The sequence below is a fragment of the Ceratotherium simum genome, chromosome 19, assembly GCF_057802395.1.
Source record: "Ceratotherium simum simum isolate JZ-2026a chromosome 19, ASM5780239v1, whole genome shotgun sequence".
NCBI lineage: Eukaryota > Metazoa > Chordata > Mammalia > Perissodactyla > Rhinocerotidae > Ceratotherium > Ceratotherium simum.
Genome location: NC_141918.1, coordinates 31,749,890 through 31,772,544, shown reverse-complemented (window position 1 = coordinate 31,772,544; position 22,655 = coordinate 31,749,890). Strand labels below are relative to the sequence as shown.

At 43.1% G+C, this 22,655-nt stretch overlaps 1 protein-coding gene across 1 annotated transcript in view; it reads right to left on the bottom strand.

The window, feature by feature from the left end:
* The window catches only part of LOC106800543 (uncharacterized), a 138,792-nt gene that overhangs the window by 37,423 nt on the left and 78,714 nt on the right, over positions 1-22,655 (bottom strand). Inside the window, 6 exon segments of the mRNA XM_087443743.1 lie at positions 1,773-1,928; positions 3,022-3,117; positions 4,995-5,148; positions 12,982-13,120; positions 17,697-17,862; positions 20,607-20,724. Coding sequence (XP_087299869.1) covers positions 1,773-1,928; positions 3,022-3,117; positions 4,995-5,148; positions 12,982-13,120; positions 17,697-17,862; positions 20,607-20,724 — 829 coding nt within the window.

The window sequence follows — 22,655 nt, the reverse complement described above, 5'->3', positions numbered from 1 at the left end:
GAGAAGAGTCTGAGGGGGCTCCCGGGCCAGACTGTTAGGTTGGAATCTGGGTTTCTCTCTTCACTAGGCATGTGACTTTGGGCACATCACTTAACCTTTCTGAGCCTCAGTATTCTTTTTTTTTTTTTTTTGTGAGGAAGATCAGCCCTGAGCTAACATCCATGCTAACCCTCCTGTTTTTTTGCTGAGGAAGACTGGCTCTGAGCTAACATCTACTGCCAATCCTCCTCCTTTTTTCCCCCAAAGCCCCAGTAGATAGCTGTATGTCATAGTTGCACATCCTTCTAGTTGCTGTATGTGGGATGCAGCCTCAGCATGGCCGGACAAGCGGTACGTTGGTGTGCGCCCAGGATCCAAACCCGGGCCGCCAGTAGCGGAGCGCGCGCACTTAACCGCTAAGCCACGGAGCCGGCCTGAGCCTCAGTATTCTTATCTGTAGAATGAGAATAATGAAAGTACCTACCTCATGGAATTATTGTGAGGATTAAAGAAATTAACAATAAATAAAGCACTCTGAACAGATCTCAATCATAGCTTATAGTCGTATTAACAGTATTCAGGGCCAACTTGTTGATTAGACACAGAAGGCACAGTGCCTAGGGCCCATAAAATGTTTTAATTTCTCTTAAAATCATAAAAAAAAGAACATTTAGGTTGAATAAAGTGCTTTAATATGTTATATTAATATATTTTTATATTAACATGGTTGTAAACTATAACTTTTAATGTCTTTTTGTGGAGGAAGGGGCCCATGCAGACAAAAGTGACTAGAGTCGTGGAAGTCAAAATGCAGCCTGGTAATAGCAGAAGTGGGACAGAACCCAGAAAACAACATGTGCAGGACTGGAAAAGGTAGGGGAGTCTACAGAGAAGTCTACAAGGCGTGGCCAGCCATGTCGGAGGAAAACTAGGAGAAAGTTGTGTTCTGGAAGCCAAGGACAGAGAGGCTTCAAGAAGGACACACTGTGTCAAACGCTGTCAAGGGGTCAGGTTGGAAGAGGACTGAAAAGTATCCAGGGGATTTAGTGACAAGGAACACAGTGCTCTTGATGAGAGTGGTCAGTGGTGAGACGAGGAAGGAGACAGATGGCAGTTTCTGAGGAGTGGATGGAAGGTAAGGAGATGGAGATGGCTGATGCAGGCATCTCTCAAAAAGTTTCGCTCTGAAAAGGAGGCTTTTTAAACAGAGGCACCAGCCAGCTTACTCTGTGTCCAGACAAGTCTCTGTCTGGTTCCTAGATACATGCAGAATTGTTTCAAGTTATGACACTAGGTGTGCTAGTGGCTCTTGGCACCTTAGAGCTTTAGAGTGACAAGTCCAGAGGAGGGAGTGCTTGCCTAGGAGCCCATAGGCTAGTCGAGCGGTGAAGATGGGAGCCCAGGCTGGAGATGTTCACCCGGGGCCTCTATCATATCCCTCTGGTTCTTCCAACTCCAGTCCTAAATATGTGACTCACAAAGAACAGCAGCCAATTGGAGTATTTGTTCCATTTGGTTTCAGTGGACCTCCCACAACCTCTGTTCTATTTTTAACATTAAAAGAAATGGATATACTGCTAATCACAGGACTTATCGTGAAAGAAGATACTTTGGAGTGGCTTTCACAGGCTACCCCTGCTTCAGCGCTGCTCCCGAGCAGCATTAGCACAGGCCTGAGACCCACTGGAGAGGCTGTGGGACAAACGTGGCTCTTTAGTCCATCTCCCATAGAGGAAGGTCCTTCAGTACAATTACAGAATTGGCCAATTATGTAGACTGTCCAGCAAGAATACCTGTGTATTTTTGTCCAGTGTGGCTTGCTGTCCTGAGGGACCCTCCATGATCGTGTGATAGTTGCTCAGAAGTACATCTTCCATCAGCAGTTGCATGCCCACCAGCTCTCCATGAGCCACCTTGAGGTCACGGTCACTCAGCCTGCAGAGGCACAGCTAAAAGCAAAAAAGAACAAAACAAAAACATCCATTTTGAAGACTTCTGTGTATCCTTTACACTGTGATTTATCCCTATGTTTTTGGGAGGAGAAAACTAGAAGTAATTGTATTTACAAGCCCCACCCTCTCAACTATTAAAAAAGCCATAAAAATCAGAGTAACATTTCTAACTCAAAGTCCTCCTTGAACATATCAGATTTTTGGCTCTGTATGGAACTCCGAGTCTCCTAGCCCTTACAGTGGTGTCTGTACACGGTGAATGTAGAATATGATATCAATTTTCCTTTAGAAGTACAGATATAAACACATATATGCATAGAGAAAACACCAGAAAAAAATAAACCAAAATGGGAACTGTGACTGTGTCCTAGTCAGGGACTATGATTGATTTTCTTAACTATTCTTACTATTTTACTTAGGAAAAAAAAACCTTTTTGCTTATGGAGAATTTTGAGCATATACAAATGCAAACAGAATAGTTCTTATCACCCAGCCACAAGAACCATCAACCTATGGCCAGTCCTGCCCCATCCCCATCATGCTCCACCTTCATATGATTTTGAAGCAAATTTATGATTGATTTTCATGTTGTTCTTAATAATTTCCCATATTTTCTATTTTTTAAAATGAAAACACAATAATATTTGCTTAAATAATCAGGGGGAAAACACATAATTGAAAGAAATTCTCCTTATGAGTCCTGCTTAAAGAGTTCTCTTCCTACTACCGTTTCGTAGGCAGGTCAAAAGTCACATGCCCCTGAGCTGCCAGCCTGGGAATTTCTCTAATAGGCCCAGAGAGTGACTGGAGATGGATGGCCACTCTCCTAGATCATTACTGGCCATGGGAATTTCAGCTGAGTCTACAACCAAAGCCAATACCAGCTGTGACCATGATTCTCTTCTGTTGTAAGAAAACATGACTCACCTTGTGGCATTGGGTTTACACCTTCATAATCAAACACCTTGCTTATCTCATTAATTATTCACCACTGGCTAGAGTATGGAGGATCTGACCTATGGATCCAATGACACCTGCTTTGCAAGCTGCATTTAGTTCTCTCTGTGACAAGTGGGAAGACTTATCCTACCTGCATATTATATTCTAGCGTATCTGGGCTGCTACTCATAACTGGAAATGGTCCTCCATCTTCCAGAAATGCTCTCCAAGGGAACAGCGTAAATGCCTAAAAGAACCAAATAATAAACATGATAATGCTGTACTGTGTCCATAAGTAATAGACATCTGTATATGAACAGGATGTTTATGTCTGTACCCCAAAACACGGTGGGATGATTTATTCATTATATAGAAATAGTTCTACAGTATCAGGGACTATCCATCAAGAGGAGACGGTTAATCTTATTTTTTTTAATTGATTTTTCAGAAAGTGGCTAACCACTGAAGAGTACTTAAGACTTCAGTGTAACTAGTCAGCACCAGTGTTCAGAAGTTCCAGAACAGTATCATACCAATGGGACATATTTATAATCAACAAAAGTAAACTCACTCAAATGTTGCCAATATTAGGAACCTTAAAAATTTGTCCTTCATCACCTTTGTGCTCCAAAGCTAAGTAACAACTCAAAACCAATGCCACAATGTTACACACGGGCCTCTGTCTTCTCCATATCACTATCCAACAGCCAAGGCACCCCCTATTCCTTTGGCACCACATGCAGTCCTGGATACAGTGGGTATGTCTACCTGACCCCACACTATACTTCCAGATATGCTACTGGCTTCAGACAATTCCTAGAGTTGGAGTTGAGTCAAGTAGCTGGCAGCCAGGACACCTACATCCACCTAATTCTAGGCAACACCCAAAGGCAGCAGGAACAAGCCCAATGGTCAGACCCTGTCTTCTGGGTCTAAATGAGGGTCACGCATTGGGCCAAGAGTCATTGTCTTGTAGCTAGGGGAGGTAGAAGTGTGGAACTTACATGGGATTAATGTTGGCATTTCTTGGCTTAGCTTTGTAACGTAAAAACATTAAATTGGAGGTTTTGGAATCAAAACGTGGGCTTGTGAGGTGGTTTTAAAGATATGTCCACAAATTCTTTGATACTCTTCCCATTAAGAGGTAGGGCTTACTTCTCCCCTTGAGTGTGAGCTGAAATTAGTGACTCACTTCTAATAAAGAGAATATGGCAAATGTGATGGGATGTCCCTTCTGAAAGTAGGTAATAAAAAGACTATGACTTCCATCGTGGATTCTCTTTCTTGCTCTCTCTTGAATTGTTTGCTCTGGGGAAGCCGTCTGCTGTGCTGTGAGGAAGCCCTGTGGAGAAGCCCACATGAGTAAGCTTGAAAGTGGATCTTCTGATGCCTACCAACAGCCATGTGAGTGGGCTTGAAAGCAGATTCTCCTCCAAGACTCTACCTTGAGATGACTATAGCCCAGGCCAATACCTTGATCACAGCCTTGTGAGAGATCCTGAGCCAGAACTACTCAGCTAAGCTGCTCCCAGATTCCTGAGCCTCAGAAACTATATGAGATAATGCATGTTTATTGTTTTAATTTGCTAAATTTTGGGGTAATATGTTATGCAGCCATAGATAACTAACACAGTTTGTGACCTAGTGCTGCCATGATTGCCCAGCCGTCTGATCTCCAGCTTTCCTGAATCTTAAACTCTTTGGTTGCAGAAGGAGGTTAATATTGTTGGTGCCTGGGAGCAATAATATTACGTTCAATAACAGGATTATGTTCAATAACACAGTAACCAGGGCTGTTCAAAACTCAGCTGCTGACCTAATGTATGTATTGTAATTACTGTAATAGTCATTTATTAAATGGAAAAGATCAAGTGTTGGTTTTGCTATCAGCTGTGAGCAGTTGCCCCAATTAGCCTGTTGAGCAGTTTGGAGGCAAAGACCCTTACTGGGAATAACAGCTGGCCATAGGGGCCCAGACTGCTCTACCGTGTGAAGAAGGGGAGCCAACCAAGGGCTTTAGACTATGGAGATCCCCTGCAAAACTTTAACCAAATGGAAACAAAGTGACAAAATCCCCTATGCACAACACATCTTTTATAGGTATAAAAATACCTCTCAACGAACCTGGGGGCTCCGTGGATCCAGTGGCTGGGGCAGGCCGAGCTGTGAAGCAAAAATGCTCTTCACGAGAGAGTTGCTCAGTGGTGGCAAACCGTGGTACATGCCGTCTGTGACAGCCTGGTAGGCAGGAGCATTTCCAGTTGCCAAAAATGTTCTTCTACCAAGACATGGGGGGAATCTCATTAAAAGCAGTTTGCTTAAGCTTCTAAAGCTCAAAACTTTCTTCAAAGTTACTGTAGCAAGATAACATTATGAGGTATTAACAGGTTTCTTCCTCAGTGACATCATTCCTCAGTCCCCTTTCTTTACACACTGCCCTTCACTCTCACAACTCACAGTCCTCAAGGGAAAGGTAGATATACCCTAGACTAGCACTGTCCAATAGAACTTTCTGCAATGTGGGAATGTTCTATATTTGACTGTCCAATATGGTAGCCACCAGCCACATGTGGCTGTTGAGCACTTGAAATGTGGCTACTGCAACTGAGGAACTGAATTTTAAATTGTATTTCACTTAAATCAATATTAATTTAAACTAAATTAAATAGCCACATGTGGCTACTGTATTGTGCAGTTCAGCTTGTAGCTCTAGAACAAAGATTCAGACTACTTGTTGAATTGATTATTTTAAGACCAATAACTGAGACAACCATTCTTGATATGTAAAATCAAATTTTAAATTAAGTAATTAGAGCCTGGGGTTTGAGAGAGAAAGCTTTTTGTTTTGTTTTAAACAAAATTTGGCTTTGCATATCAAGAACCAAAAATCCTGAAGACTAGAGCATGAAATTTATACCATAAGTTATAGAGAAGGAAGTATGCATGATAAATTACGATGATTTTCTTGCCCCAAAGGAAACAGTAGTTTTGCAAACAAGGAAAGAGTATTTCTAGAGCTTAGATCTAGTGGATGCCTAAGAAAAAATGCTGACACAGGATAAGCTGGGGGAAGGTATCCCAGAACCGAAGGGACCTTTTGCCTGGATCCTCCACGGGCTTTGCCCCAGTCTTGCATAAAGCAGACATCGAAAAGGAGATCAGCAATGAATAAGGGAGATATTGGCACTGATAGAAATGAAGCAACCTCCCCCCAGGGACTAGCAGACAAAGTGTTGAGGAAAGACCTGGGGAGTTTCTGAGCCCCAACAAGGGGGTGACAGGAGAAGGGCTGAGCAGCAGGCCCAACCAGAAGAGATCTGGGGTTGGACCAGCTGACCCACAACAGAGATGGGGAGGTGGCTGCTCCTCCTCCACTGCCGGGATGATTTATAAGCACCCCCAGGAACTTAGAGTACTTCTGAGAGGAATGAAGGAAGGGAAAGGTGTGATGTAAGGCCTAAAATTAAGGTCCAATATTATGTGCTGCTTTGACATCTGGTAATATTGGGAGGACCTCTAATGGCCTAACAAGTTCCCCTCCTGACTCTGCTCCCACAGGTAAAGTCTTCTAGTCAAACAATCTTCCTTTTCAAAGGGACAAGCACGGTCTCTGCTTATCCCGGAGTAGTGGTTTCAGTTCCCTGCCAGACCACAAAATTGTTCAAACAACCAGTCACATCCTCCTATGGAAACCAGGGAGCACCACAACCTCTTGATACTCCAAAGCTCGTCTCCCACAGCCCCTGGTTGTTCACTCTGTTCCCAAGGGCACCTGCTCTGTGCCATACATGGCACGCAGTGTCCTCCTCCTCTGGGCTGTAAGTATATGTGACTAATAAACTGCTGTGGATCTCATCCGCCCGGTGTTGAGTGTCATGTGTTCGGCCATCCCCGATACCCTACGGCAGAATCCCTCCCTCACCAACAGGGTGAATAGGAGGCAATTAAAACAAAGGGAAAGGGGGATAATCTTGAATTAATTGATTTTCAGTGTCAAACTGACCACTCTCAAACTCTTCATTTGGCTGAATGACATGGAATTGGAAAGTTTAATATTTTGCCATCAGCAGAAGTAAGGGCTTACGAACTTAAGTTCAAAGACAGATCAAAGGAGCTCTATATTTGCACATCAAACCATTGTACTAGTACAAAAATCATTCCACTCTTTGCACATTTTAATGAGAATTAACAAAAGATAGTTGAGTGCTGTTATATACTGAGACACTGGATAAAATAATTCATTTATCCTAATAGCTCAAGGATGGACCTTGGAGTTGCTCAAGGGATATATAAACATTTTATCCTGTTTCTTATATCTTTCAAAGGTTTTCTCATGATTCTCAATGGGCCCTGCCAAGGGATTCACTCAACACCCTGTGACAGTGATATGTCAAGCACCTACTACGTTCAAGGCACTGTGCCAGGAACTGTCCGAGATACAAAGATGGGTCCCACATGGGTCTGACCTTCCAGCCCAGTAGGGCCCGATGAGGCAGAGCTCATTATCCAGCTGCCTCTGACCTTCGTCTAAAGTCCCAAGGCACTTTCTATATACAACCTCTCTTATAGGTTGTACATATCTACTTAAAACAATGGTACCAAAAAGCAGAATATTCTAAGGAAAACATTTATTTTCAGCCCAAATCAAGAGCACAGAAGCCCAGTATCCCACACAACTTCTCCTTGGTTGGCTCCTTTCACATCATTCTTGCTCATCTCTCTCACTAATCCATGGGATTTTTTCTCTCTCAGCATCTGGATCCAGCTTTGTTCACATCTTACTTGTTCAATCCTTGACTGTATTGCTTATATTTTAAAACTTATTTTCTGTTTATTGTGATCTTTTGGCATCTTAGAAAACCTTCCTGGCTGGGGAGAGATTGCCCCTCCTGGGCTAGCCAATTCTTAGAGATAGCAAAGGGCTCAGCAGGGAGCAAATTAACCTTTGAGATGCAAACCAACCCATCCAGAGTCCTACTTCTCTTCTTGGACTCTTGCACCCCGGGAGGCAATATTCCTCTGCTGCAATCATCCCAGGGCTAGGCAACTAGTGACCACTCGTACAGTTCCAAACATGCTGGCTGGAACTATTTAAACTAGCCAATCTCAAACTGTTCACCCTGCCCGGCCTCTCCATTCCAGGCCACGGCCTAAGTACTCTCCTTGCTCCTAACCGACACAGCCACGGATGTTTTCCAATGTGGCCCTGTGTGGCGTGGCATGCATCCTGTTTCTAGGACTTGTGAGTATAATAGACTTTGTTTTCCTGAGTCTCTCTTGTGTCTCCTCTAGTGGCTACACTTGACTGATCATCACCTAAAAGAACACAGAACACTGACATACTCAGTTATCCTGGCAAGTTTGTGCAGATCTTGGAACTACCAAGTGCCACAAATGACCACAATTCTTAGCAAGAGTTTTAGAGCCCCAAACACGGCTTTGGGTAGAGACGAAGTCTATTGCGTGGAGACTATTCAAAAATATCAATACAGTTCAGATGTCCATGTGACTGCTACTCTAAGCTACAGAATCATAGAATACGACACACACTCTCTAAAGAGACCAGAGTCAGATTATAGGCACCCCAATGATCAAATCATTGGTCATCCTTTTCCTCACTTTCCTAATTCCTCAGTCTAGATCATTGGCCTTCATAGGAGCCATCTTCCTCTATCAATAGAACTATTTTTTAGGGAGCTGTACAATGTAATGCTATGTAAAGAAAGGGGTCTCGAGATGATAGGCAACATTTTTAGCACTAGATCCTCTTTTATTTCCTCCCTCTCCATGGACCCCATATTTTGAAAGATTTTTCTACCAAATATCCTTTGAGCATTTTCCTGTTTTTAACTCAAAGCCACTTCAGGCTCCAGCCCCTGCTCTGAGCTGCAGGAAGAGATGAAGAAACACGATAGAAAGGAAAGAAAAGGGCTCTGGAGTCAGACAAACTGCGACTGTCAGTTCTGATGCAACAAGCTGTGTGACCTGAGACAAGTTACGCAACATCTCTGAATCTCTATTTGCTCATCGGTGAAAATGATTTCTATCTCATGGAGTTGGTACCTGGTGGGAACTTGACCAAAGCAAGTTGCCTCTCCCCCTTATCTTGCTCAGTTATTATGATTCCAGTTAAAAAAAGAAAGAAAGAGGGGCCTGCCTGGTGGTGTAGTGGTTAAGTTCGTGTGCTCTGCTTTGGTGGCCCAGGGTTCACAGGTCTGGATCCCAGGCGCAGACCTACGCACCACTTATCAAGCCACGCTGTGGCAGGCATCCCACATATAAAGTAAGGAAGATGGGGACAGATGTTAGCCCAGGGCCAATCTTCCTCAGCAAAAAGAGGAGGATTGGCAACAGATGTTAGCTCAGGGCTAATCTTCCTCACAAACAAAAAAAAAACAAAAGAAAGAAGGAAACTTGACATTTTCTGTACCTGCAAAGCTTTTGGGCAAATGTGTCTTTTTCATCATGCCTTTAGAAATACTGAAAATGCCTCACGAGCCCCTGGGATGACCTACTCAGATCCTCAGTCAGTAAACGCTGGCCTGTGCCTTCTACTGGGGGGGAGTCTAACCAGCGCAACTGCCAGCAGCCCTCAAGATACAGGGAGACCCACAGGCACGAAAAGCTGGCTTGTTGCTTGTGCCAGTGGTGCACCTGCCGATCACAAGCCCCTAATAAAGTCAGTGTCCCCAGCAGCCCACTAAAATACTGGAATAGAGCACGAATTCTCCAGACTGTTCTGCCACACTCTAACTGCCTTACTGTCAAGAAGCAGTCCAGGGTTTCCTAGACACCAATTATCTTGTGCACGAGAGAGCTACCCACAGCATGATCCTGGGCAGGCTGATTCCAACCACACGGAGGAGAGAATTCACAGGGCACATGCTAGAGTGTTTCCCGGAAGGCAAGGATATAAGAAAGAAAAAATAACAAAAAACACCCGCAAAGTGGCCCTAAGGAGGCCAGGGCTCCTCACTTCTCCGACACTGGCGACCAGGAGCATGGTCATGAGCTAGTTCCAGCCCACATGAGGCCTTCTCTGTACCTCCCAGAAATCCCCAGATAACCCCAAAGCACACTTTAAGATCTGCATGTTGAGAGATACTTAAACTAGATGAGCATGAAAATCAAGTTAAAAAATGAAGAGAAAACCAACAAAAGTTCAAGGACTAAGAAGCTGGTGTTGCTTTCTTTAGAGATGCCTTGATGTCCTCCTGAATCAGGGTATACAGGAGGTGATAGGGCCTTCCAGATCTTTCCTCCTGTGTCTCCTTTTTACTAATCAGCCTGAACATCAAGAATACTTTCAGATTAGAGGCACTTTTTATGCCATATATTTTATTCTGTTCTATAGGTCCTAAAAGGTCCTTTGAGGACCTTTTTTTTTCTGCCTCCCTCCATCCCTGAAGTGCAAAGGAATTGGATCCTTTAAATCACGGAGTGCCAAACATTTTCTTAAAGGGTCAGACAGTAAATATTTTCAGCTTTGCAGACCATACCATCACTGTTATACCTATTCAGCTCCACAGCTGTCATGTGAAAGCAGTCAGAGATAACCCATAAATGAACGGGCAGGGCTGCGTTAAAAAAAAACTTCATATTTATGGACACTGAAATTTGAATTCCATATAATTTCCATGTGTCACAAAATACTAGTATTTTCCTCATTTTTTTCCCCAATCACTTAAACATGTAAAAGCCATCCTTAGCACACAGGCCATTCAAAATCAGGCAGGGACCTATGACAGTAGTTTGCCGACCTCTGACTTAAAAGATATGAGATTAATTAGAACCACTGTGCCATCCAAGCATTTACCTTCAACGCAAATGATTAATTCGCCTGAAATTAAAGATAAGCTTAATCCTCAGGCATTTCTTAAATTGGCTAATAAATAACTCCTATAGGTTGGTGGACATGCCCAGAGGAGAATGCCCAGAGGAGGCCCTGGGCAAAGTGATTCCAACACAATTGGAGGACAGCACCAATTTCCGTCAGGTCCTTGCCCAGGCTTGGTGGGGGGCAGGTCAGTAGGGGCAGAGTGAAACTTTTGTGCCTAGAAACGTGCATCTGTCCTGAAACCCGAGCTGATCTTCGCCACAGAGAAGCAGGAGCCAGACATCAGGTGACCGTGTGGGGCCATTGTCCTGTTGTCCTTGAGCTATAGCCTTCCTCCCCTCCCCGCAGCCTACCGAAGCATGCTGCTCTCATTCCAGGGAAGAGTTCAGTTCTTTCTTTTCAGATTCTGGAGAAGCCTGTGGTTTACATAAGCAAAAAGTTCCCCAGGGTAAACAGTCATATTTGCTCAGACGTGGTGAGCTTTGGGAAGAGCAGGGAAAATTTCCCAAGTTTCCTGTCTCTTTTGATTATCTAAGGACTTTTCCTTGTTTGCAAGTTCAGCACGAAGTAAAATGATCAAGCATGATGACATTTATCTTTCAGCTTCTCTCTTTGTCCCACCTCCTGCCTTCTCCTCAGAGTCTCCTTTTCTATCCACACTGCTGCCTGCCGTCCATCCTGGTTCTCAGATGCACCTAGGTTCTAATTCTGGTCCGCCACTGACTAGCTGTGTGATTCCAAAGACACACAACCTGAAGAAAAAAGGCCGGAGGAAATGCGATGAATGAAGGTATACTGTCCTGGGTGGTTCCTTCTGAGGTCCTCCGAAAAATACACTGAAACCACACATAGGACACCGTGCCCTCCATTCCTGCAGACTGACTGTGCCAGGACAAAGAGAGCCCACAAAGCAATTCCTGGGGGAGGCAGAGTGGTTCCCTGGGAGAACAGTATCAAACTGAACCCTGCGAAGCTGAATCCAAAAAAGGACTTCTGGAGTATAGTCCTATTTCTTCACCCTGTGTAAATTCCTTGCAAATTCTGACTCAGGGTTTCAGAGACCGGAGAGCTAATGAATGCCATCTTTACAATTGGTCAGTCTTTACATCCTACCTGCTTGACTAAGCTATATCTCAGAAAGCTGTTTGTCCATAAAAAGAAAACACATTCGCCTGATTTTTTTGTCCTTTTGATTTTACATTCTAAATCCAAAGTCCCCTGATGCTCAGAGTAAAGAAAATACAGAGGAGAAAGAGAAAATATAGTTCAACACAATCCCCACACTTCCATTCTCTATGGATGCCCACGCGAATGGTGGGAAGTGATTACAATCCACAGGAAAGAGCACTGCCCTCCGAGGTCCCTTTGTTGGCTGAATCTCACACTGAGAATTAATCAAAGAAAGTTAATTAGTTTTGACAATTTAAGAATGAGCAGAGACCCTCAGGCCTGACCTCTTCCCTTCCCATACAAAACTTATTTTTACTGGAAATATTGTGACTCTTAATCCAAACTAATTTTCTCATCACTCATGATTAATTAACCAAATAAACATTTTTTTGTTTGCAGAGTACTTAACACCTACAAGGCCAAAGGTAAATTTATTTATTTATAAAGGTAACTCAGGCAGCCAATTCCACTGGCTTCAGAAGAGCAGTAAAAATTGTTCTTTTAAAAGGTCAATAAAGGCTGAAAAAAATCAACAAAATTCAGGGGCCAGCCCTGTGGCCTAGTGGTTAAGTTCAGTGTACTCCCCTTTGGCGGCCTGGGTTTGGTTGGCTTCAGTGGCCTGGGTTCGGTTCCCTGATACAGACCTACACCACTTCTCGGTGGCCATGCTGTGGCAGCACCCTACATACAAAATAGAGGAAGATTGGCACAGACATTAGCTCAGGGATGTTAGCTCAGGGTGAATATTCCTCAGCAGAAAAAAAAAATCAACAAACCTCTTGGAAAGAACCATCTTCAGAAGCATAAAAAATATTATTCCCAATAAAACAACCTGAACATTGAAAGCAGCAGTTGTTATGCAAACTAACTGTATTGAAAGGACATTTAATAAAATCAAGAATATTATTATCTGACAAGAACACATTCTGCACGGACAGCCTTTGCAGCCAAACACGTTTGGTAGCCACAGTATTCTGGACCAGGTGGTGCCTCTGACTATTTTAAGCTCATTATCTAATCTTGCCAAGTGGCCTCCTTCCACCATCACTCAGAAACACCTGCCCTGGAGAATTCACTAGACAGGATTAATGCTTCAGCCCTTACCGGATGAGGTGCCTCACTGCAGCATCAAACTGCAGAAACATCACCTCCCTTCGGAGGAGGAGGGCCTGGGACACCTGGGTAGGGTCTTGGGGACTCTGGAGGCTGTCAATCATTTTCTGCAGCTCTTGAAGCTCAGACCCTAGAAGATGAACAGCACTTTAGCCAGACAGTGTGAAATAGAGGCTACTATAGCTAACCCAGGGGACTATCATTTCACCTCCAAAGCTAACTTTTTACCTAAATGGATTGCTCTTTCTTTGTTTGTAGGTATACTAATTATATTGTTTGCAAGACCAGCAAAGCATTATATTCTAGAACCCAAGGTCTGATTTATCTTTCCTTCCTTCCTTCCTCCTCCGGGAAGATAAAAATTTGCTTTGTTTTTCAGCAGAATAAGAACATGCTGTTGAATGAAAGTTTCAAAATTTACAAGGCTATAGTCTCTAAATAGATTGAAAAAGAGAAATTACAAGGAATGGGAAAGTATAGGCCTCAGCAGATCTATTAGGAGCTTGAAATTATTATAGATTATAAACCAGCTCTCATTTCTCATAGCCACACCATCCAAATCAGCCCTTTGTGTCACTGGCTCATCTTGTCACTGGCTCACAAATTAAGGAAGACTCAAGACCATCAAAGGCAAGCAAAAAATATGTACACATATGTGTATACACACACACATCCTTCTAGGATATTCTCATCATTTTAGAAGTAGGTGTGGGAGATCCTAAATTAGCTTATTTCTTGGACTCTTACTGCAGAAGTAGGCTGGGTATAAATAGAATTCACATGTTTTGGGTGGAAATTTAAGTTCAGGGCCTTTGGGGCACTCAGTGCTGGCTTGAGGAACATGGCCTGGGTCTAGATGGCTGTACTAGCATCTCTATTATTGGCCCAGGGAAGGAGCTGGTCAGAATGGGACAGCACAGTAAGAAAAGGACGAGCCCTTAGGGAGCATTGGTGGGGCATGGGTGGGCCCATACTTCCAGTGCAACCAGAATGTCAGCTGATCTGAAATGCTCATCAGTGAGGAAAATGATAGTTTTCTACTGGAGAAGACATCCCTGCTATGGGAAGAGGGCTGTGGAAATTGATCACTGTGCCTGATATGCCTTAAGCAGAAGTGAGACGGGAGACCCACGAGGCATTTCCGGAGTTACTCTATCTCAACAGCTTGTCCAGACTTGAGCAGCCTTCTACCCTACCTGGCCCAGTACTGGATCTCTTCCCACATATCTGGCATGGAAGGCAGAGGAATTGAGGGAGTGAGGAAGTCGTCCATGAGAGCCTGATCAGGGCAGAACTAGGGCTGACACTGGTGGCTAATACTTGCAGTATATGCTCTTGGCTTTAGGAAAAGATGAGCAGCCCAGATTTCATATCCATTTGATGTTTTATACACACACAAAAATTGCTTTTTGGATATTTTTCCAGCCCCCAAAGAAGTGGATCCAATCATCACACTCTTTATGACTCCTTTATAAATCTGATGGTCATATCAGGCTGAAAAGAAATTGCCACCAGGAGAAGAATCACCTTAGAGAGAACTGCACAAGACCTTTAGTGGTGGATGGGTAGAGGGTGGTCAATGAGCCTTATTTGTTCAAGGCCTAGTGTGTTTGGTCTACAAGCAATGAACTATGCCAGGCTAAGCAGCAATCACAGGAAAATGTTTATAATCCTCTACAATGACAATGAAAAAGGACTGCAAAGTTGCACACACCCTGTGATTAAAGCTCCATAAAATGTAAATGGAAAGTTCATTTGGGCAAGGGTTACAAGGGAGTAAAGTTAAATAAAAGTATTTCACTTGTTAGAGTGGTTGCATTATAGGTGATTTTCCTCTTTTCACTATTTCCACTATTGTTTATATAGTGCTATGTGGGCACTTTTCCATGATCACTTCCCAGCAAAACTGTTCTGTGTTGATAGGTGGTATTATTATTAAAATACAGATGTGGAGGGGGGGACTACTCTTTGTTATTTACTGATTTTGGCTTCTGGCTTCCCTTTCTTTGCGGGGTCACACTGCTTGGTGGGAGGGGAAGCAGCAGACATGGTGGGGAAGGCAGCCTCTCTGTGAGGATGGGGCAGGTGGTTGCCATGTGGTGGAGGTGGTGGGGTTGGGAGTGGACCCTGCCCCAGGAAACATCAGGAAACAAATGAGCCTTTTCTTGTGCCTGTCCCAGGAGGGTCTCATTTGAGAAATCAGAGAGAGAGAGAAGAATCACAGTGGCCATGCCTTCATGTGAATATGTGAATACTCAAAGCCAGGACACCTTGTTCCTAGTTTGTCTTGAGAGTTCCTGAAACCTTAAGTTTAGTGTGTAGTATCTGGGCTTTAATTGGCCTCCTAATCCTTTACAAGGAAATCACAATGTAAACTCCCACATTCTGATTACATCCTCTGCTTCATGCTGACTCCAAAGGGAGTTGCTGGCTTTCAAGGAAGGAAAGAGTTTGGCAGGGTCCACAGAGCTAGTCCACAGCGTCTAAGAGCTGCTTCTGCTGCCAATGGGAGGACCAAAGCTGAAATCTGGAGTGTCTCTTTAAAAAATATTTTAAAGCATCTAAGTCCACAAAAGTCATTTTATCTAACTCCAAATAGCTCTGAGACGGCTAAAAGGAGTTGAGTGGGTATATGAACAGACTCACCTCATCTTTTCACCTTAATTCTCCTTGCCTCCTCTGGGAAGCAGGCCAGGAATTGAGCAGCCTACCCATTTAAAAAAGATGAGTATCTCAGAGTGAGATTTTTTTAGTTCAGTTTGCTCTTTATCTATTTTCAGCAAAGCAGAGTATGCAAAACTTTGCATTCTCCCTGGAGCACAAATGTTTTTCCTGGCAACATGACAAGGTGTGTGTCTCTAATTGCACACCTCGGAAAGCCTGGCCCCACATATTTCAATGGTTTCCTGTTCATAAGTATATAAATAGTAAGAAACCAATTTCCTTCATCCTGAATTCTAGGTCCTCAACAATTGGCCTCATTTCCCACTGTTCCTCAGTGTCACACTGGTGAGTTCACCATTCTCTGGACTGCGCTGTTGCCTTTGCCAATGTCCTTTTCTTGTCTTATCAGGACCATCCCTCCTATGTTTCTCCATTGATTCAAGTGAGGGCAAGTGCCCCTAGTTCACCTTCCCCACAGGCTCTGACCTCCCCGCTGCTGTAGGACTTCCTGTGCAGTGATTTCCTTTGGAAACATGGCTCTGGCTCTATCTCATCTGCACATAACACCTGTCTCCCCATCTTAAGGGCAGGATGGCATCTTGCCTGGCCCATCCTCCTTTCTCCTGTCCCTCATCTGAAGCCCAGTCCCCATCCCCTCCCAACATCCAGCAGCCCTCCTAATAGAGTCTTAGCTTATTTTCTGAGTAAACCCCTTTTACAACAGTCCCCAAATTAGTAAAAGGAAAGGATCTAAGAGGGCTTTGGAACTTCTCTAATCTCTTGACGCTTATCCTGAAGGCTTGGTAGCAGTTTTGAAAGCTCATTACTCTGCAACAATTCTGTGCTTTCTGTTGAGGCAGCACCAACCCGCGCCCTTTTCATGCTGCCTTTCCTCAGATACAGGCATCCATCTTCCTCTCGGATCGCCACTTATACCCTTCCCTATGTCTCCTGTCTGAGCGGTTACAGATTCCTTCAGTGTTCTTTAGCACAGTGCAAATCTACCAGCAGACAAGTCAAGGTCTCCCACAAACATATTTCCTTTATGCATCGGCCAGAGAGGAAAAGACTCAGATGATATCACATTTGTTTTAAGATCACTAGGTTTAAATAGGTATATTACCTCATTTCTTTGGCTCTTCTCATACTTTAAAATTCTTGGCTACTATGTTATAATATATTGTTATTAATTAATACTTACATGACTAATGACATAATTTGGATAGGAGTCAAATTATTAAAATAACAAGATCAGTTTCCCTGCTTCCGATAAACCCAACTTTCTAAGCGTTTCGGGGTCTTTAATTTACCTCGTGCATTTATCTTAGAACCTCGTGCTGAGTTAGAGTTTGTGGATTAGCGCTGGGCATATGAAACTAAAGCCTCAATCATTCTTATCACAGGACTATTGGGTTATTGTTAGCTAACCGACGGCTGTCCGCAAGCTTCTTGACAGTGAATGCGTGGCTCTGACCTTGACATATTAGTTCGCGAAGGACACGAGAGAAAAAGGAATGAAAGAAAACTAATATTTAATGGGGGCTTGTACATCCTTCTAGAAATTTTACAGATTTTAATCCATAGAATACCTCTATGAGACAGGTGTTATACTCCCATTTCATAGATGGACAGAGACCTAGAAACTAAAGTGCCCAGCTTCTAGTAACCAAGTGGCAGAGGCAGGGTAAAAATCCAGGCCCCCCAACTTCTGACTTGGTATACTTCGTGGTTTAACCTGAAAATGTGGAACCAATCAGTTTGGAGACAGTATATAATGAGACTTTCCCTTTGCCCTTCTTATCATTGTCATTTATGAGAAAATATTTTAGTTCTGTTTTTCCAAGTATTAAGAGCTTCATAGTAATTAACTAGACGGGGAGAATCCTTTCACAATGTATACGCATATCAAATCATCACGTTGTACACTTCAAATGTCTTACAATTTTATTTGTCAATTCTACCTCAACACAGCTGAAAAAAAAAAGCTTCATAGAATTTCACCTGAATATTGAAGGTGCTTTTAATCATCTTTAATCACTTACCAATGCTCTCGGTTCCTCCCCAGTCACCTCTCAAAGGGTTAGGACTTAGAGGAAATTTAAAACATGCTGGACAATTTCCCAGTTTAGCAAAACTGAAAAGGTAGGCCACAATGTCATGGAGAGGGGCTATCAGCTGTAGAGTTAGCATCAAGGCTCTGAAAGCTGCCTGTGGGTAAAATCAATAGAAGGAAATAAGTTTTAAGAAGTTTCTAAGAGGCATATAAAAATACATGAGCATTAATTAGGGACAATACCTTTAAACAAGAATATTTAGATAAACATTTTCAGAGCATAATACAGGAAAATAGTTACAGGATAACATCTGAAAAAAAGAACAACAAACCTATTCATGAACCGGGGTTATATGTCTTTGGACAAGGTAACTCCTGTGTGGGGGGAGGTAGTGGTTAAAGCAATGTGTTTCTCTTTGTTTAAAGCCATTGGTGGCCATAAACACCATCAAAATGTGTTTGTATGACCATCAGTGAATTACAAAGTCACATGTAAATTTCTAGCAGGGACTCATATTCAGACAACATTGCCCTGAGGGAATACCTGCAAACAAAGCAAGATATTTATCAACATAGTTTAAACACATGACTGAAACCAAACACTGGATCTTAAATATCAACAACATTCAAGTGAAAGAAAAGTGAAAAATTATGATTTAACTGCAGAAGGTAGTATTTTTATATATTTTTTAAAAACACTTGAAAATTCTTCAATGAAAGAAAGTGTAGTTCTGTTTTCAATTTTTTGAGGAACCTCCGAACTGTTTTCCATAATGGCTGTACCAATTTACATTCCTACCAACAGTGCACAAGGGTTCCCTTTTCTCCACATCCTTGTCAACACTTATGGTCTCTTTCTCGTCTTCCTCATAACAGCCATTCTAACAAGTATGAGACAATATCTCATTGTGGTTTTGACTTGCATTTCTCTGATGATTAGTGATGTTGAGCACTTTTTCATGTACCTGTTGGCCATCTGTATGTCTCCCTTGGAAAAATGTCTATTCGGGTCCTTTGCCCATTTTTAAATCACATTATTGGTTTTTTGGTTTTTGCCATTGAGTTATATGAGTTCCTTGTTTTAGGTATTATTTGAAGTATTACCCCCTTATCAGATATCTGGTTTGCAAATATTTTCTCTCATTTAGTAGGTTGTTGCCTTATCATTTTGTTGATTGTTTCTTTCGCTGTGCAGAAGCCTTTTAGTTTGATGTTGTCCCACTTGTTTATTTTTGCTTTTGTTGCCTGTGCTTTTGGTGTCATATCCAAAAATATCATCACCAAGACCAATGTGAAGGAGCTTTTCCTCTAAGAGTTTTAGGATTTCCAGTCTTACATTTAAATCTTAATCCATTTCAAGTTAATTTGTGCGAGTGGTGTAAGATAGGGGTCTGGTTTCATTCTTTTGCATGTAGAACTATCATATGATCCAGCAATCCCACTTCTGGGTATATATCCAAAAGAAACAAAAGCAGTATCTCGAAGAGATTATCTGTACTCCCATGTTCATTGCAGCATCACTCACAATAGCTAAGACATGGAAACAACCTAAGTGTCCAGTAGCTGGATAAATGGATAAAGAAAATGTGATACAGACACACACATAACGCTCGAGAATATTATTCAGACATAAAAATGAAGGAAACCCTGCCATTTACAACAATATGGATGAAACTGGAGGACATTATACTAAGTGAAATAAACCAGATAGAGGAAGACACCTACTGTATGATCTCACTCATATGTGGAATCTAAAAAAAAAAAAGGCAAACCCATAGAAAGGTGATTGCCAGTGGGGCGGGGGGGGAGAAGGAGGGGAAGGGGAGATGTTGGTCAAAGGTACAAACTTTCAGTTATAAGACAAATACGTTTTGAGGATCTAATGTACAGCATGGTGCCTATAGTTAATAATACTGCAACATATATTTGAAATTTGCTAAGAGAGTAGATAGGTGTTCTCACCACCAAAAAAGGTAACTATGTGAGGTGATGGATGTGTTGATGAACTTAATTGTGGTAACCATTTCACAATGTATATCTATATCAAATCATCATGTTGTACACTTGAAGTATATACAATTTTATTTGTTAATTAAACCCCAATAAAGCTGGGGTGGAGGAGGTAGAAGAAAAAAAGGGTGAGAAACAGGTTGCTAAACAGATTTTCACTTACAAAGAAAAATCAGAGTGTTCCCAAATTGTCATTTTCAACATTGCACTGAATTTAACAAATATTTGAGTGCTTTATGTATATCTATATCCACTCTTTTTTTTTCTTTTTATGGTTACCCTGTCAGTAAGTTGGGTACTTAGAGCAACCCCTCAAAAGCAGTAACCAGGGCCAGCCCCGTGGCTTAGCGGTTAACTGCCTGCGCTCTGCTACTGGCGGCCCGGGTTCGGATCCCGGGCGCGCACCGATGCACCGCTTCTCCAGCCACGCTGAGGCCGCGTCCCACGTACAGCAACTAGAAGGATGTGCAGCTATGACACACAACTATCTACTGGGGCTTTGGGGGAAAATAAATAAATAAATAAACATAAAAAAAAAAAGCAGTAACCAGCTGATTACTGTGATTAAGCATGATTTCAACCTCTCGTTAGCGTTACTGCATCAGAGTGGGGTTTTCTCAAAGGGTTTGGGAGGAAATCAAGGATTAATAAGGAATGTTGGAAACTCCAATTAGTGTTCATTAATGACCAGGGAGAAACAGAACTCACGAAATAATGTGGCCCAAGAGAAATTATAATAAAGCAGGCAAAAATATTAGGAGCTGTGAGAAGATTTCAGTTATTCGATGTCCCTGGAAAAAAACAAGAGATGTTCTCTGAAATTGATGTTTAACCGTGAGACATAAAAAACAGCCAGTTTCCATTCTGGCACGCATTAAAAAATACAAACCTTTTCTGGCAGAGTTTTAAACATAACCAGCACTTCAGAAGGATGGGGTATGAACCATAAATTGAGGAAGACTTCCCCGTCAGCAGACAGCAAACGTCGTGGCCGGGGCTGAAACGTCCTGCGGCATTAGAAGAAAGCACCGGTAGCATCTCTCTATAAAAGAGGCGTCCCCGGTATGAGCCATTTATACTACCGCCCTCCAGCCCAGATTGTGGTGACACACAAGCCCAGTGTCCCAGCCCAAGGGCAGCCGGCCTCCACTGCAGGCCACTCACAGGTGGCCACAGTTATAAATAGCCCAACGGGAGAAGAGCAGTTGGGCTAGTTTTAGCCTCAGCTGTGTTGGAGGAAGGAGTGGGCATGGAAGGAAGGAAGGTGTGGTCAGAAAGGAAAGGAAGGGCGTGAATTAGGCGGCTGGCACCATACTGGGTGTTACATATTTTCTCACTTAATTCTTATGACCACCTTAGGATGCACCTATTTTGTTCCTGTTTCACAGATGAGGAAACTGAGGCCCTATGATGTTACGTAGATCTTGCCTACCCAGCTCCTAAGAGATGAAGTTGAGATTTAAATGCAGATCTGTCCAGTTCTAGAACGCAGGCTCTAGAGACCAGCCTCTATTTTCCTTCCCATCCCTCCACATCTCTTGCCAGGTTCTCCAGACTCTGGCCCTCTTTTCCTTCTTTCTCCTCTCTGCTTTCTTCCTCCTCCAAATACCTTATCACTTCTTAGGCAGCAGTATAGCTGTCTCTTGGTTGCAGGTTTACATACCAACACATAATCCATATATGTCTGGTTTAAGGATTCACACAAGCCCAGGTACCCACACCTGGCCTGAGAAATAGAATGTCACCAGCTCCTTTGAAGCCCAATGTGCACCTCCTTGGTGACCCCCCTCCTGCATTTTACATTATCAATGCTAGCTTTTCTTTGCAGTTTTACCACAAATGGATGCACCATTAAAAGACTATTTTGTTGGGTTTCGCCTGCTTTTGACCTTCGTATAAATGGAAGCTCGTGATCTTTCCACTACACCCACTGGAGGGAGGTGACTATAATCATCTCAGGAGTGAGACAGCCCACTGTAACATAGGGTGGGGGTTGGAGGGCTGTTTCCCACTTGGATGGATTTGGTGCCTTCAAGTCTAAGTAATTGTGCTCATCTGGTGTGGAAAATGGTGATATGTGCAGTTAACAGATGTGGAATCTGGCATCAGAGGACCTGATTTTGAGACCAACTTCCATCACTCGCAGCTGTGTGGCCTTAGACAAATTATCCTCTTTGAGTCTTTTCATCCATAAAATGGGGATAATAATTTCTAACTCACAGGACCTGTATAAGAAATAATTTTCAAAAAGAGTATCCAGATGATGTGAAAAGTATTTTATAAATTGTGAGGTGCTGTACAAAGTTTGTTATTATGATGCTACAGTGGGGTGTCTGGCAAAGTGGCCAGGGGTGGGTGGGGGCCAAGGCATGCGTGTGGCCCGGTAGAGAGGCATGTAGGAACCCTCAGCGTCATTTGTTAAGAAGTAGGGACCTGAACATGCTAATGAAGGGATGTCCTGGAATTGAGGGTTATGGGGGAAGGCCAGAGACTAGTGCCACCTCAGGCCTGTCCTGGTTATGCTAGCCCAGGCAGGCCTGACAGACAGACAGACAAACAGCAGGAGGAAGTATGCAGTAGATGCGGAGCCCCTCCTTCCACACCGTTTCCTGCCCAGGGCGCCTGGGGTCCACCTCAGCCCTCTGCTCTCCTCTTCTCATTCTCTCTCCAGTCCTGAGCAATGGTGTTCACTCTTCTGGCTGCAACTACCATCCATTCGCCAGTGACTCTTGAATTCACATTTGCAGGTTCCCCCCTCCACAGTGCCAGAGTTCCAACTTGCTTCATCTTGGCTGGCAGTGCCTCAGACCACCTCAATCATAAAAGGAAAGAACTGAACTCCTCACCCCCTTCCACACCAATCCTGTGCCTCTCCCTCTGTAAAAGAACCTCACACCCCCATCCCCCAAACCAGAGATCAGAGAGTCATTATTAGACC